At 40.9% G+C, this 16,089-nt stretch overlaps 1 protein-coding gene across 10 annotated transcripts in view; it reads right to left on the minus strand.

The window, feature by feature from the left end:
* Positions 1–16,089, minus strand: part of rxrba (retinoid x receptor, beta a) — a 101,534-nt gene that overhangs the window by 19,903 nt on the left and 65,542 nt on the right. For 9 of the 10 annotated variants that reach the window (XM_039768906.1, XM_039768904.1, XM_039768912.1 and 6 more), the window contains 2 exons: positions 12,528–12,707; positions 12,180–12,203 (listed from right to left, as the gene is read on the minus strand). In XM_039768906.1, the coding sequence (XP_039624840.1) occupies positions 12,180–12,203; positions 12,528–12,707 (204 nt within the window). The remainder of the gene's footprint in view (positions 1–12,179; positions 12,204–12,527; positions 12,708–16,089) is intronic. The other variant, XM_039768905.1, reaches the window with a different exon arrangement.

Below are 16,089 nucleotides of genomic sequence, written 5' to 3' on the forward strand. Positions count from 1 at the left end.
GGGTGGCACATCCATATGTGCCATCTCCCAGCACATTCTCAAGAGCAAGGAAGAGATAACCAGAACATGGGCTGTAACACGAGAAGAGCTGGGCAGGGCCATTGAAGGGCAACCCAGCAGCAGGACTGTATCTGCTCCTTTGTCCAAGGAGGAAAAGGAATAGCTCTGCTGGAGCCCTACAAAATGACCTCCAGCTGGCTACTGCTGTGTATGTTTCTAACCAAACTGTCAGAAACTGACTCCATGAGGGTGGAATGACAGCCCACATCCTCTAGTGAGATCTGTGCTCACAGCCCATAACCGTGCAGCTCAACAGGTATCTGCCAAAGAATACACAATAAGCAGCTCCTACATTGGCGCCCCATTCTATTCACACATGAAAGAATGTTCACACTAAGCACATGTGCCAGATGTAGAACAGTCGTGGAAATGCCGTTTTGACTTTTATGCATCCAGAAACATCATCCAACATGACCAGTTTGGCGGTGGGTCAGTGATGGTCTGGCAAGACATACCTTGGAGGGTTGAACTGACCTCCACATGCTATGCTCTGGTACCCTGACTGCTGTTAGGTACCAGGATAAAATCCTCACAGCCACTGACAGATCTCATGCTGGTGCAATGGGCCTTAGGTTCCTCCTGGTGCAGGACAATGCCCGGCCTCATGTGGGCAGTTCCTGGATGACAAAGGCATTGATGCCATTGACTGACCCACATATTCCTCAGACCCGAATCCAAATGAGAATCTCTGGAACATTATGTATGGGTGCATCCGATGTTGCTAAGTACGGCCACAGACTTTGCATGAGCTCACTGATGCCCTCATCCGGGTCTGGGAGGAAATCGCCCAAGACAATATCAGCTATCTCATCAAGAGCATGCCCAGACGTTGTCACAAGTGCATACAGGCACGCGGGGGCCATACACACAGAGTCAAACTATGAGATGCTGCGATAAAATTCACGTAATTTGGATCAGCCTGCAATTTCAATTTTTGACTTTGATTTTTGGTGTTATGCTAAATCCAGCCCTAAAATTGTTGGGGATTCTGGGTTCCATTGACCGCTGATATATGATTTTGTTCTTAGCAAATTACAAACTATTACTCAGTAAACTCAGTTTTTCCACATGAATATTTTGTTCACCGAGATCCAGTGTATGATTTAAGTGATTTAAGAGAAACCAGTTAAACAAATGAGACAAAAATAATATACTTGGTCATTTATTTATTGAGGAAAATGATCGAATATTACATATTTGTGAGCGGCAAAAGTATGTGAACTTCTAGGATTAGCAGTTAGTTTGAAGGTGAAATTCGAGTCAGGTGTTTTCAATCAATGGGATGACAATCAGGTGTGAGTGGGCACCCTGTGTTATTTAAAGAACAGGGATCTATCAAAGTCTGCTCTTGACAAAACAAGTTTGTGGAAGTATATCATGGCACAAACAAAGGAGATTTCTGAGGACCTCAGAAAAAGAGTTGTTGATGTTCATCAGGCTGGAAAAGGTTGCAAAACCATCTCTAAAGAGTTTGGACTCCACCAATCCACAGTCAGACAGACTGTGTACAAATGGAGGAAATTCAAGACCATTGTTACCCTCCCCAGGAGTGGTCGACCAACAAAGATCACTCCAAGAGCAAGGCGTGTAATAGTCGGCGAGGTCACAAAGGACCCCAGGGTAAATTCTAAGCTGAAGGCCTCTCTCACATTGGCTAATGTTCATGTTCATGAGTCCACCATCGGGAGAACACTGAACAACAATGGTGTGCATGGTAGGGTTGCAAGGGGAAAGCCACTGCTCTCCAAAAAAAAACATTGCTGCTCATCTGCAATTTGCTAAAGATCACGTGGACAAACCAGAAGGCTATTGGAACAATGTTTTGTGGACAGATGAGACCAAAATAGAATTTTTTGGTTTAAATGAAAAGCGTTATGTTTGGAGAAAGGAAAACACTGCATTCCAGCATAAGAACCTTATCCCATCTGTGAAACATGGTGGTTTTAGTATCATGGTTTGGGCCTCTTTTGCTACATCTGGGGCAGGATGGCTTGCCTTCATTGATGGAACAATGAATTCTGAATTATATCAGAGAATTCTAAAGGAAAATGTCGGGACATCTGTCCATGAACTAAATCTCAAGAGAAGGTGGGTCATGCAGTAAGACAACGACCCTAAGCACACAAGTCGTTCTAACAAAGAATGGTTAAAGAAGAATAAAACTTTCAAGCACAACTGTATAGTAAAAGATTGGAAGAGTCAAACAAAGGATGCTATGAGAATGTATTACATGAAAGAAAGTCAAAGATATTACAGGTAGGGCTGTGCGATATGACCAAAATCTTATATCCTGATATTTCATTTCATATCCCGATATCACGATATAGTACATTTTCTTTGTATTCAGTGAATAGTTTATATAATCACCACTCCTTTTTTTTTCATTTAAATTAAAAAAACAAAAATGAGAAGTACTCAACTTGTAATTATTTCTGTTCTTTTATTTAGAACATTTGAGCAAATGTTTGACTTAGAATGTAAACATAAAATGTTAATGTATCAAATATAAAACACTTTTCAAAAACAAATTACTAAAGGCCCAATATAAAATACTGCTATATAAAATGCCTGACATAAACAAAATGTGAACTGTAGCAGCAATAACTCTCACAACATATATTAAATATAAAAGGATCAAAGCACTAACAACTAAACTATATAAGGCCAATAAACCCTTTAAACAAAATAAATACAAGTCTAACATTAACTGTCAAAACCAAATGTAAACATTGTACTTCAAACTGTAGCAGCAATAAGGCTTACGACAAAAATATATTAAATATATAATATTAAATATAATATTTTTTAGGCTACATTCTAGTAAAATGTTAATTTGCACATCGTAGTGTGGTAAATCTCCGTTAATGAGTTACAGCTGATCGCCCCGTGCGTGGGACTGGACGGCGCTAACATGTTGATGCTGTCCAGCCCCAAGCACGGGGCGATCCGCGGTAACTCGTTAACGGAGATTTTCCGTGTTAATGCAGTTGTGGCGTAAACGTAATTTTAACAAGATTAACGCTGACAGCAAACGCTGCAGGGAAAATTATGCCTTAAGCAAATTGTTTTGGTAGCAATTAATCTTCCAAGCTTTTAACATGCTTGTTTAAATAGTACCTTTACAACTGTAATATCCTACGTGGCCTGCCTCTCAGTTGTAAACTCTCTGCATGCTCGCTCACGTGCTTTTTGTGGAGGTGGTAGAAGAGGTTTGTCGTGTTGGAGTCTGTGGTAGCGATCGGTTTGCAGCATAATTTGCACAGTACCGTTTTCTGGTCCGTGTCAGACTCTTCAAATCCAAACCATCTCCATACTACAGAGGTAGCCCCTCGTTTAAGAACAAGGTCCTTCTGTGTGGAGCTACCTGGTGTTGCCTCGTCTTCATTAGCCATGCTAGTGTGTCTGCATCCACGTGGGGGCCATCAAAACAATGAAAAAAATATTGCCGTAAACAGTTTATTTTGCGACACCACGAAACAAACGATAGCGTAATGTGCAGCGATAGACGTTTTCATATTGTCATCCGATATAAATCGTTATATCGAACAGCCCTAATTACAGGTACATAAATATGTCAGACAATGACAAAATATTGTGTCACAACCTACTGAGGACTTCTAAATGTATCTATTATGTGCTTAGTTTTTGCTACCTGACCAGTTATTGATAGGTATTTTACAAAATTTACTACAGTTTTTAAAATGTATAAAGTCACTATGAACTTAAATTGAGAACTCAAAAGCAAATGTGCTTATAGCACTTTAAAAGCAAAGAACAAGGAGGCAGCACTACAAAATGAATTTTTCATCTATATGGATTTAAAAATGTACCTATTATGGAAAAATGGCATATTGTGTATTAACAGATACTGAAAAAAATCACGTTTACAGTCTAACACCTCATAGAGGTAGCACAGGACTGTCATTTAAAATTCAAGGTTAACCCCTTCAGACACCAGTAACAGCAATACATTGCAAAAGGGTGGTTTTGTCCCTGTATATTTAGGTTTTATTTGTGTACAGTACAAGGATGTTAAAATGGCAAGTTATTCACAATGCTCTTAAGTAATATTTACACTTTCTGCCTCTGTGAAACCTGAAATACTATAACACAAATGAGCTGAAATGAGATGGAACATGTTGGTTTTATAGAACATGACTATACTACCTTCCATGGATTACCTTAACCAAACTAAAAAGCCCCGTCATTTGTACATGTTATGGATAAGACAAATCATCATTTTGATTACTACTACTACTACACAAATCACAAATTATTTTGATTTTAAAAAGCACTACATTTTCAAATTTAAAAGTATGCATGTGTATTTGTATATATGAATGTATATATGCAATATTATATAAAAAGTTTTTTTTATGAATGCCATGTTAAAGGATACATATATTTTTTTTAAGTCATGCCTGCCTGTTCAATGGGTGCAGATACAATAAATGAATAAAGAAAAGTAAATTTAATAAAACAAGATTCAGCAAGAGTTGGGACACAGAACTATGGAGGTAAAATGATACAGTATTTAAATATCTGGCTAAGATTATCTCTCTTTTTAGAAGCTATGCAGTCTTACTGCTGAGAACAACCACTATAATAGTGCTCACACAAACAAGGGGAGTTAGGATTCCTGTAATGGTTCAGGCCAGCTCCACACATTCTTTTCGACTGTGGGAGCCTCTTAAACCTGACACCATCGATAAGTCATGACCGGGACAAGCTGAGCAAATGAGGACACCACACAAAGGAAGGGGATGGTGTAACTAGAAGTGCTCAGTGCTTTTAATAAAACTGTCCAAAAACAAACAAGTGCTCAGAAAGTGCAGTGTGCAGTTAGTTCTAAAAAAATAAATAATCCAATTAAAAAGAAGCATTTGTGGATATTAAAGTCGATATAAATAAATCCAATAAAACGAGTTTAAAACCATATGGTAGGAAACATGTCCTTTTCTAAAAGCCTGATGTGTTGCTCTTTTAACTGGTGGCTCCTCAACTTATCCCATACAGGCCTTGCAGAAGAGTAGTTGCCCTACCGAAAGATTCAGCTGACTTTCCAGAAGTCTGGGTCCCTGCCGTCCTATGGCTATGGTAAGGCTCCCTCTCCGGACCTAGGCTTAGGTCCTCAAAGGACATGGTGCTCACAATGGGGCTCTCCCTCCAAGCCTCATCAACCCCCGCTGCCTTCCCAGTCTTCTGTGGCGAGTCATCCAAACTCCCGTGCACTCCTGCTACTCGTCAAAGCGCAGCAAGAGCGACTCCTCTCCAGGGGTTCTCTTCCAAGCTACCTGCCGCCTTCTCTCCTAAGTCCACTCTCTTTAGCTCGCCCTCTCCCATGCTTGCACCAGCTCCTTCCACCTCCTGCCTTCGTGTCTCTCTCTTTCTCCATTTAACCTCTGTTCTCCTCTCTATTTTTCTTTTGATTCTCCCCCTCTCGCACTTCCCTTTATAAAATGAGTGATTTGGCACAGCTGCAGCAATCAGCAGCTCCCCGTATCAATTAGGGTCATGAAAGATCCTACACCTGTGCACCAAGTGCAGGGTTGTCCGCTCCCGTATTGTGCACGGAAACTGCTCTCACCACGCTAACACATACCTACCCCCCAAAGAATCCCAAGGACTTCATTCCTCAAAAACTGACCAAGGACCTCTTCATCAGTTCTTCATTACTGCCTTTAGAGTGTTATAAGTAAACTGCAATACGAGGGAGTGGTGGCATTGATGTCTCAACTGTCAAGAAACTTTAGTTTCCTGTACCTCGAGAGCTACATCATTTTGCTTATTTTTTCCAGAAGTCAAAAGCTACTCAACTAGCTAACAATATAGTGAAGGTGCTAATCTGAAGAGCAGTGTATTTGTGCTAAAATATATAAATAACCCAGCCACAGGGGATGCACAAACCAGTGTGTTTTTTTGTGCCGGTTCCAAGCCCGGATAAATGAGGAGGGTTATGTCAGGAAGGGCATCTGGGTGTAAAATTTTGCCAAATCAGTAAGCGGACAACAGTACAAATTTCCATACCGGATCAGTCAAGACCCGGGTTAACAACGACCTCCACCAGTACTGCTAGCCAACAGGGTGCTGGCGGAAATTGGTCTACTGTTGGCCGAAGAAGAAGAAGGAGAAGAAGAGGGGGGAGATGTGTCCGGAGGCAGGAGGAGAGGAGGAGAGTAAAGAGAGTGGAACCGAGGGTAGGAACTTTGAATGTTGGCAGTATGACTGGTAAGAGAGAGTTAGCAGATATGATGGAGAGAAGGAAGGTTGATATAATGTGCGTGCAAGAGACTAAATGTAAGGGGAGTAAGGCCAGGTGGATTCAAATTGTTGGTGAAGGGAACAGTAAAGACAAGGAGGTGATGTGTAGGTATGGTGTCAAAGAGAGGAATGAAGAAGGTCAGAGGATAGTGGTTTATGCCAAAAAGATGGACATGGCTGTGGTAAACACATATTTTAAGAAGAGGGAGGAACATAGGGTTACGTACAAGAGTAGAGGAAGATGCACACAAGTAGATTACATCCTATGCAGAAGAGTTGATCTGAAGGAGACTGAAGACTGCAAAGGGGCGGCAGGGGAAAGTGTAGTTAAGCAGCATAGGATGGTGGTTTGTAGGATGACGTTGGACATCAAGAAGAGGAAGAGGGTAAGGGCAGAGCCAAGGATCAAATGGTGGAGGTTGAACAAGGAAGACTGCAAGGTTGAGTTTAGGAAGGGAGTGAGACAGGCACTGGGTGGCAGTGAAGAGTTACCAGACAGCTGGGAAACTACAGCAGATGTAGTAAGGGTGATAAGAAGTGTGCTTGGCGTGACATCTGGAAAGAGGAAGGAGGAAAAGGAAACCTGGTGGTGGAATGAGGAAATACAGGAGAGTATAAAGAGGAAGAGGATGGCAAAGAAGAAATGGGATAGTCAGAGAGATGCAGAAAGTAGACAACAGTACAAGGAGATAAGGCGCAAGGTGAAGAGAGAGGTGGCGAAGCCTAAAGAAAAGGCGTATAATGAGTTGTATGAGAGGTTGGACACTAAGGAGGGAGAAAAGAATCTGTACCAATTGGCTAGACAGAGGGAATGAGATGGGAAAGATGTGCAGCAGGTTAGGGTGATAAGGATGGAAACATACTCATTCACAAGCGAGGAGTGTGTGTTGAGCAGATTGAAAGAGTACTTTGAGAGGCTGATGAATGAGGAGAACGAGAGAGAGAGAAGAGGTTGGATGATGTGGAGACAGTGAATCAGGAAGTGCAACAGATTAACAAGGAGGAAGTAAGGACAGCTATGAAGAGGATGAAAAATGGAAAGGCAGTTGGTCCAGATGACATACCTATGGAAGCATAGGAGTGTTTAGGAGAGATGGCAGTGGCATTTTTAACCAGATTGTTTAATGAAATCTTGGAAAGTGAGAGAATGCCTAAGGAGTGGAGAACAAGTGTACTGGTGCCAATATGTAACAATAAGGGGGATGTGCAGGACTGCAGTAACTACAGGGGAATAAAATTGATGAGCCACAGCATGAAGTTATGGGAAAGAGTAGTGGAAGCTAGGTTAAGAAGTGAGGTGATGATTAGTGAGCAGCAGTATGGTTTCTTGCCAAGAAAGAGCACCACAGATGCAATGTTTGCCCTGAGGATGTTGATGGCGAAGTTTAGAGGAGGCCAAAAGGAGTTGCATTGTGTCTTAGTGGACCTGAAGAAAGCATATGACAGGGTGCCTCAAGAGGAGCTGTGGTATTGTATGAGGAAGTCGGGAGTGGCAGAGAAGTACGTAACAGTTGTACATTATATGTATAAGGGAAGTGTGACAGTGGTGTGGTCTGTGGAGTGACGGATGCATACAAGTAGGAGGTGGGATTACATCAGGGATCGGCTCTGAGCCCTTTCTTATTTGCAATGGTGATGGGACAGGTTGACAGACGAGATTAGACAGGAGTCCTTGTGGACTATGATGTTTGCTGATGACATTATAATCTGTAGCGATAGTAGGGAGCAGGTTGAGGAGACCCTGGAGAGGTGGAGATATGCTCTAGATGAGAGGAATGAAGGTCAGTAGGAACAAGACAGAATACATGTGTGTAAATGAGAGGGAGGTCAGTGGAATGGTGAAGATGCAGGGAATGAAGTTGGCGAAGGTGGATGAGTTTAAATACTTGGGATCAACAGTACAGAGTAATGGGGATTGTGGAAGAGAGGTGAAAAAGAGAGTGCAGGCAGGGTGGAATGGGTGGAGAATAGTGTCAGGAGTAATTTGTGACAGACGGGTATCAGCAAGAGTGAAAGGGAAGGTCTAGAGGATGGTAGTGAGACCAGCTATGTTATGGGTTGGAGACGGTGGCACTTACCAGAAAGCAGGAAACAGAGTTGGAGGTGGCAGAGTTAAAGATGATAAGATTTGCATTGGGCATGACGAGGACGAACAGGATTAGAAATGAGTACATTAGAGGGTCAGCTGAAGTTGGACGGTTGGGAGACAAAGTCAGAGAGGTGAGATTGCATTTGTTTGGACATGTGCAGAGCAGAGATGCTGGGTATATTGGGAGAAGGATGCTAAGGATACAGCTGCCAGGGAAGAGGAAAAGAGGAAGGCCTTAGCGAAGGTTTATGGATGTGGTGAGAGAGAACATGCAGGTGATGGGTGTAACAGAACAAGATGCAGAGGACAGAAAGATATGGAAGATGATGATCCGCTGTGGCGAACCCGCATGGGGAGCAGCCAAAAGAAGATGATGTAAGGTTTTCTAGAATGCTTAATACGAGTTGTATAAATAAAAGCTTCCTCTGGCAGAAACCACTTAACTATAGGTGAAAAAAAATTTTATGAAAATAGTGTTAGCATACAGCTCATTTGCTGGTGGACTCAAAAGAGAATACACAGTAATTTCAGGATACATCATTTTAAAGACAAAAAGCAAGGCATTTTCATTGAAGATGAATTCTGGAAAGAAAGACATCTGAAGGTGAATATAGTAAAGTCTAAAGTGCTGTCTGTGTAACAGTTGCAGTAAAGGGTATATAAAGTGTCACCCTTTACCTTAAAGGTGATGGGGAATGGTGACAGTTCTGGAAGTGATACTTAGGAGGAGGGAAATGCTACTGATGCAAATTGATGAAAGAAGGGTACTAAGGCAGTACACATTGTAGGCAAAACATTTGCCATGAAGCTCAAAATTGAGCTCAGGTACATCCTGTTTCCCCTGATCATCCTTGAGATGTTTCTGCAGCTTAATTGGAGTCCACCTGTGGTAAATTCAGTTGACTGGACATGATTTGTAAAGGCACACACCTGTCTATATAAGGTCCCACAGTTGACAGTTCATGTCAGAGCACAAACCAAGCATGAAGTCAAAGAACTGTCTGTAGACCTCCGAGACAGGATTGTCGAGGCACAAATCAGGGGAAGGTTACAGAATAATTTCTGCTGCTTTGAAGGTCCAAATGAGCACAGTGGCCTCCATCATCCGTAAGAGGAAGAAGTTCGAAACCACCAGGACTCTTCTTAGAGCTGGCCGGCCATCTAAAATGAGTGATCGGGGGAGAAGGGCCTTAGTTAGGGAGGTGACCAAGAACCCAATGGTCACTCTGTCAGAGCTCCAGAGGTCCTCTGTGGAGAGAGAACCTTCCAGAAGGACAACCATCTCTGCAGCAATCCACCAATCAGGCCTGTATGGTAGAGTGGCTAGACGGAAGCCACTCCTTAGTAAAAGGCACATGGCAGCCCGCCTGGCAAAAGGCACCTGAAAGACTCCCAGACCATGAGAAACAAAATTCTCAAAGATTGAACTCTTTGGTGTGAATGCCAGGCGTCACGTTTGGAGGCACAGCTCATCACCAGGCCAATACCATCCCTACAGTGAAGCATGGTGGTGGCAGCATCATGCTGTAGGGATGTTATTCAGCGGCAGGTACTGGGAGACTAGTCAGGATAAAGGGAAAGATGACTGCAGCACTGTACAGAAACATCCTGGATGAAATCCTGCTCCAGAGCGCTCTTGACCTCAGACTGGGGCGACGGTTCATCTTTCAGCAGGACAACGACCCTAAGCACACAGCCAAGATATCAAAGGAGTGGCTTCAGGGCAACTCTGTGAATGTACTTGAGTGGCCCAGCCAGAGTCCAGACTTGAATCCGATTGAACATCTCTGGAGAGATCTTAAAATGGCTGTGCACCGACGCTTCCCTTCCAACCTGATGGAGCTTGAGAGGTGCTGCAAAGAGGAATGAGCGAAACTGGCCAAGGATAGGTGTGCCAAGCTTGTGGCATCATATTCAAAAAGACTTGAGACTGTAATTGCTGCCAAAGCTGTATCGACAAAGTATTGAGCAAAGGCTGTGAATACTTATGTACATGTGATTTCTTAGTTTTTCTTATTTTTAATAAATTTGCAAAAACCTCAAGTAAACTTTTTTCACATTGTCATTGTGGGGAGTTGTGTGTAGAATTCTGAGAAAAAAAATGAATTTAATCCATTTTGGAATAAGGCTGTAACATAACAAAATGTGGAAAAAGTGATGCGCTGTGAATACTTTCCGCATGCACTGTATTATAACCTTAAGGGCAGAGGAACATCTTTAGCAACAGATTTTGGGAAGTCGTTTGGCATGAAAATTCAAGGTGGGTGACATGGTCTTAAAAATATATCACGATATTCCAGGACATTTTTGTGACAGTCGTACTTTAAAATTTTATGAAAATATACTATAAACATTCATATTTATAAAAGTTTAAAATCCTACAAAAAGTCAAATGTTTTAAAATAGAAAAAAATACTAATAAAGGGGTCAAATATTCAGCAGTACCAATAAAGAACTATAAAGTTAAACCCTGCAATGTAAAATGAACATTAAAACTACAAAACTTTAATGTTTGGTATAAAACTAAACAGTAGGATCACACAAAATATACTATTCACATTCTCAGACTAAATGTAATCAGTCAAATGAGGTAGAATTTACCCCATCAAACAATGCACCACCTTTATCATCAGAGCTAAAAATAAAAACAAATTTAGTTAAAAAAATTCCTTATCAATCACCCCTCTTAAAAAACTGTCCGCTACAAATGTTTATCTGTAATATCTTACTACATTTACTCCAGTGCCATATAGTCTCTCAAGTGGTATATTGGTTACAGGGAAACATATTTTTTGGCCAGTAAATTAATTTTTACTACTTTTTTCAAATCAAAGCCTTTCGCCAATTTAATCTTCTTAGTGTATATAAAACCTCTTAGTAAATGTTTTAAGCAGTTCCAGGGCTCTTCCATAATAGCAAAAAAGTAGATATTTTCTATTTTAAACCTAATGTTTCAATATGTTGACTGCACTGTGATCACAGCCATCAGGCACAATGACAATATTGGTACATCTTTCAGAACTTGCAGGATGGTGTAAACGGACTGTGATACAATCAAAGCATTAACTAATGCTTCTGTCTCAGGCAGTGCTCATGACAATTTTTGTGCCATGTTGGAATCTGAGAGTACTTACTTTATCAGGGGAGCTGTATAATCCATTGATCTTTAACTACTGTGATTCTTAACCAAATGAAATGCCAAAAACACCCTCAGCTATAGTGTACATTCTTTGTTCTTCCTGGTGTCCCAAAACATTCCTGTTACTTTTGCAGGCTAGCTCTCTCATTTGTAAATAAAAAATAATACAAAACTGGTTAATAAGTGGTACTTAGAATGGTGCTAACAAGATGCTTGATACCCTATTTTGCATGGTTCTAAATAATTATTTCATATCATAAACAATTCATAAAAGTAGATTCTCAAAGAGTCAACATGTAATAAACACATAAAACAAAAGCAACTTCTTTGTAGTTGCAACATTAGGCTTCTAAAAGCTGCAAAAAGAGATAAAACACTTATGCAGCAGGAAATTTAAATAGGTCTAATGTGTTTTTACAAGACTCCAAGAACGCAACTTTGTGTAACATTGGCACAATAATGCTTCAAACAATACGCCAGTAACTCAGGTTCTTAAAGTATTTCACGTACAAAGCCAAATTTCTCTTTAATTGTTGTCTTCTAACATTCACACTTTCACATTCAAACACACAGCCTCTAGCCTCTGATTTCGTTTCCCTTTCCTCCCTACCAACCCCAATCTCTGCTTACAGCGCTGGCGCTCATCTTGAACAACTAGAAGGAGAGAAAGAAAGAGAGAAGGGGAGAATATTAGTGCAGCCTTCTTTCTCACTAGTAATTCATTTTGTTACTAGCAACTTTTTATATTTGCTGTGCACTGTAAACGACCACAAAAGACAAAGGGTTATCTGTTACACTATCGATAACACCCTCTCCAACCCTTCTGAAGAGTGCTGACTTTTGCACTGGTAGTCTGGCCTCTTAAGTACAACTGGTCTGTGGATGTCTCTCTCTCTTCCTCAGCCCCTTTCACAATACACAGCATTACACAGAAAGGTGCAAGACATACTGAAATGAAAATACATACACCTTTCCTACCTTCTCTTTTCATGCCCATTGCAAGGCACTTCTGGTAACGACAGTACTGGCAACGGTTCCGTTGTCTCTTATCCACTAGGCAATCCTTATTGTCACGACAGGTGTAAGTCAAGTCTTTGCGAACAGTGCGTTTAAAAAATCCTTTGCAGCCTTCACAGCTGTAGACACCATAATGCTTGCCTGAAAAGAAAAATAAAGAAACTTGGATAGAAGAATTCCTATGCAAAATTATTAAAAGAATGGCAATATTTGGAGTTTTTTTTACAGACTTACATAAACAGTAACTAGGATGCAAAACAACTGAACATACAATAGGCAGTATGTTTCATATTAGATTAACTTCAACCACTTTCTAAAACTATATGGTAAACTATGAAATCCGAAATCCCAGTTAGTAATCATCTCATAGTCTCAGACACTGTCTCTCAAGGATACTGAAGTATCTGAAAAGGTTGACAGATGTCCAGCATTCTTACTCTAGGGAAAAATAACATGTTTCCTAAATTCTAAAGATTTAGGCAGTTGTGTGGAAAATTACATTTTTTCTCTAAAGGATGGTATAGTGTGGCAATACTATCAAACGGTTCATTACTGCAAGTGATATAATATGTACCACCAACAATGCTTGAGTAAGTTTAGGAAAAAGAGAAAGTATATTTAAATAACATTTTGTACCTAAAAAAGGAAGGCATTAAATCAGGCTAAATTTGAGATATGTTAAAATGATGCAAATATACTATCAATTCATAAATTTCTTAAAGTTCCAATGCCAAGCATATTTCATATGTTAGATGATTTATAAATTAAGAATGGTTGGTATGGATGATTTTCATGCAAGGGTGGAACGGACAGTAACTGTCTATCTCGGCCAGGGTTCCTCCCCATTTGTGGTACTCAATTTAATATTTTGTTTCTCTTTTGTTCACTTTTGACACCGATTTATGTTGATTATGTGTATCACTCTTTATTTTTGGTTATGTCTATGTACAGTACATACGCTGCATTTTTTATGTTTCATGTGTTTTGTGGGTGGTCTCCAAAAAGGAGGTGCCACCTGTCAATCACTATCAGGAATTGCCCTCTGCCCTATAAATCCAGAGGGCCCTGCACAGTTTCTGACATTGTAAATATGCTCTGGAATCTTTTTGCTGTACTTTGTGCCTTTGATATACTTTGGAATTTAGACCTTCAGTGCTCAGTGTTTTACTGCGTTTCTAGATTTCTACATAAGTAGTTTGTTTGCATTAGGTTGCCTTAGTGTTCATAGTATTGGCTTTATGAAAGGCTATTTCTAGCATCTAGAGATACCATGACCTCTGGAAGCTCTAAAGCAGGGGTCTCCAACCTTTTTTCCCCTGAGATCTACTTTTACCAAATGAAAATGGCTGAGAGCTGCTCATGTTTTCTAACATTTATTCTCATAGCTTATTTCAACCCAAACAAACTGAATAAGCTTGTTTTGCCTAAACATTTACAAAATGTTGGTGTCTACAACTCACATTCTGCATTAAAACATCACAAAAATATTTAATTCACCTGCAAGTGCATTTAGTATATCTGTATGCATTTTCTAGTGTATCTCACACCACTGAATTAAAACAGGAATGCTGTCAAAACAAAACAATGCAATTACAAATACACAGATATTACTTATTTATTTGTCATTTTGTTCCATGTCACTGTTTCAGTTCATAAGAGTATTCACATGTCCAGTTACATGTGTGATGTGTTTTTTAGTTAGTCAGATGACTGGCACTGCATGGAGTCAATTAGAGAGGCAGTTGTATGGTGGAGTGTAACCACTTACATTCACTCTTATGGAGTCATTTAAATGTTTATCTGTCAGTCTTGTTCTGAACTTTGATTTCAAGACATTCTTGTAAGAAAAGGCAGACTCACAGAGGTATATAGACCCAAACAAAGCAGACATTTTCAGAGTTGCCTGGTGAAGATTCTTAGTTATCTACCTCTACTAAGCTCCAGAAAAGCTGAGAATGCTGTTGAGACTTTAACTGCACATTATTTTGAAGGTTTACTAATACATAATATATAAAATCTGCGGAGGGTTGGCACCCTGCCCAGGACTGGTTCCTGCCTTGTGCCCTGTGTTGGCTGGGATTGGCTCCAGCAGACCCCCGTGACCCTGTGTTCGGATTCAACGGGTTGGAAAATGGATGGATGGATAATATATAAAATCCAATGTTTATCTGTCTGCTTTTCACGAGAGAACTATTTAATGGATTTAAATCGGGTTTTTTCTACTGTATAGTTTGCTTGAATAATCCGGTTGATTTTGCGAGTTCTCTCTTTTCGCTATGTATCATAGTTCGATTGCAGTACCCATTATTTGCACGAATCCGAGATCCATGCAACAGGCCGTGTGGAGGGGCCTTCCTCACTCACTCGCCAGCTTTGGGGTGTGTTCCTTAACCCCGCTTAGTTAGCGAACAAGAAAACAATTGAAAAGAGAGAGAGACAGATAGATACATACTGTACATACTTTATTAATCCCAAGGGGAAATTCACATACTCCAGCAGTATACTGATAAAAACTATATTAATTAAAGAGGGATAAAAATGCAGTGCAAGTTAAAAAATGCAAGGTGAAGAGTGTGAGGGAGGTATAACAGACAATAACATTGTATAATGTTAACGTTTAACCCCCTGGGTGGAACTGAAGAGTTGCATAGTGTGGGGGAGGAACGATCTCCTCAGTCTGTCACTGAAACTACTCCTCTGTCTGGAGAGGATACTGTTCAGTGGATTCTCCATGATTGACAGGAGCCTATTCAGCACCCATTGCTCCACCACAGATGTCAAACTGTCCAGCTTCGTGCCTACAATAGAGCCTGCCTTCCTGACCAGTTTGTCCAGGCGTGAGGCATCCCTCTTCTTTATGCTGCCACCTCAGCACACCACCACGTAGAAGAGGACGCTTACCACAACCGTCTGATAGAACATCTGCAGCATCTTATTGCAGATGTTGAAGGACGCCAGCCTTCTAAGGAAGTATAGTCGGCTCTGTCCTCTCTTGTACAGATCATCAGTATTGGCAGTCCAGTCCAATTTATCATCCAGCTGCACTCCCAGATATTCATAAGTCTGCACTCCCTGCACACAGTCACCTCTGATAATCACAGGTCCGGGAGGTGCCTGGGCCTCCTAAAATCCACCACCAGCTCTTTGGTTTTTCTGGTGTTCAGGTGTAGGTGGTTTGAGTCACACCATTTAACAAATTTCTTGATTAGGTTCCTATACTCCTCCTATCCACTCCTGATGCAGCCCACTATAGCAGTGTTGTCAGCGAACTTTTGCACGTGGCAGGATTCCAAGTTGTATTGGAAGTCCGATGTATATAGGCTGAATAGGACTGGAGAAAGTACAGTCCCCTGTGGCGGTTCCTGTGCTGCTGACCACAATGTCAGACCTGCAGTTCCTGAGACACACATACTGAGGTCTGCCTGTAAGATAGTCCACGATCCATGACACCAGGTATGAATCCTACTCCCATCTCTGTCAGCTTGCCCTAAGTAGTAGAGGTTGGATGGTGTTGAAGATGCTA

Source organism: Polypterus senegalus, chromosome 11, assembly GCF_016835505.1.
Source record: "Polypterus senegalus isolate Bchr_013 chromosome 11, ASM1683550v1, whole genome shotgun sequence".
Lineage (NCBI taxonomy): Eukaryota > Metazoa > Chordata > Cladistia > Polypteriformes > Polypteridae > Polypterus > Polypterus senegalus.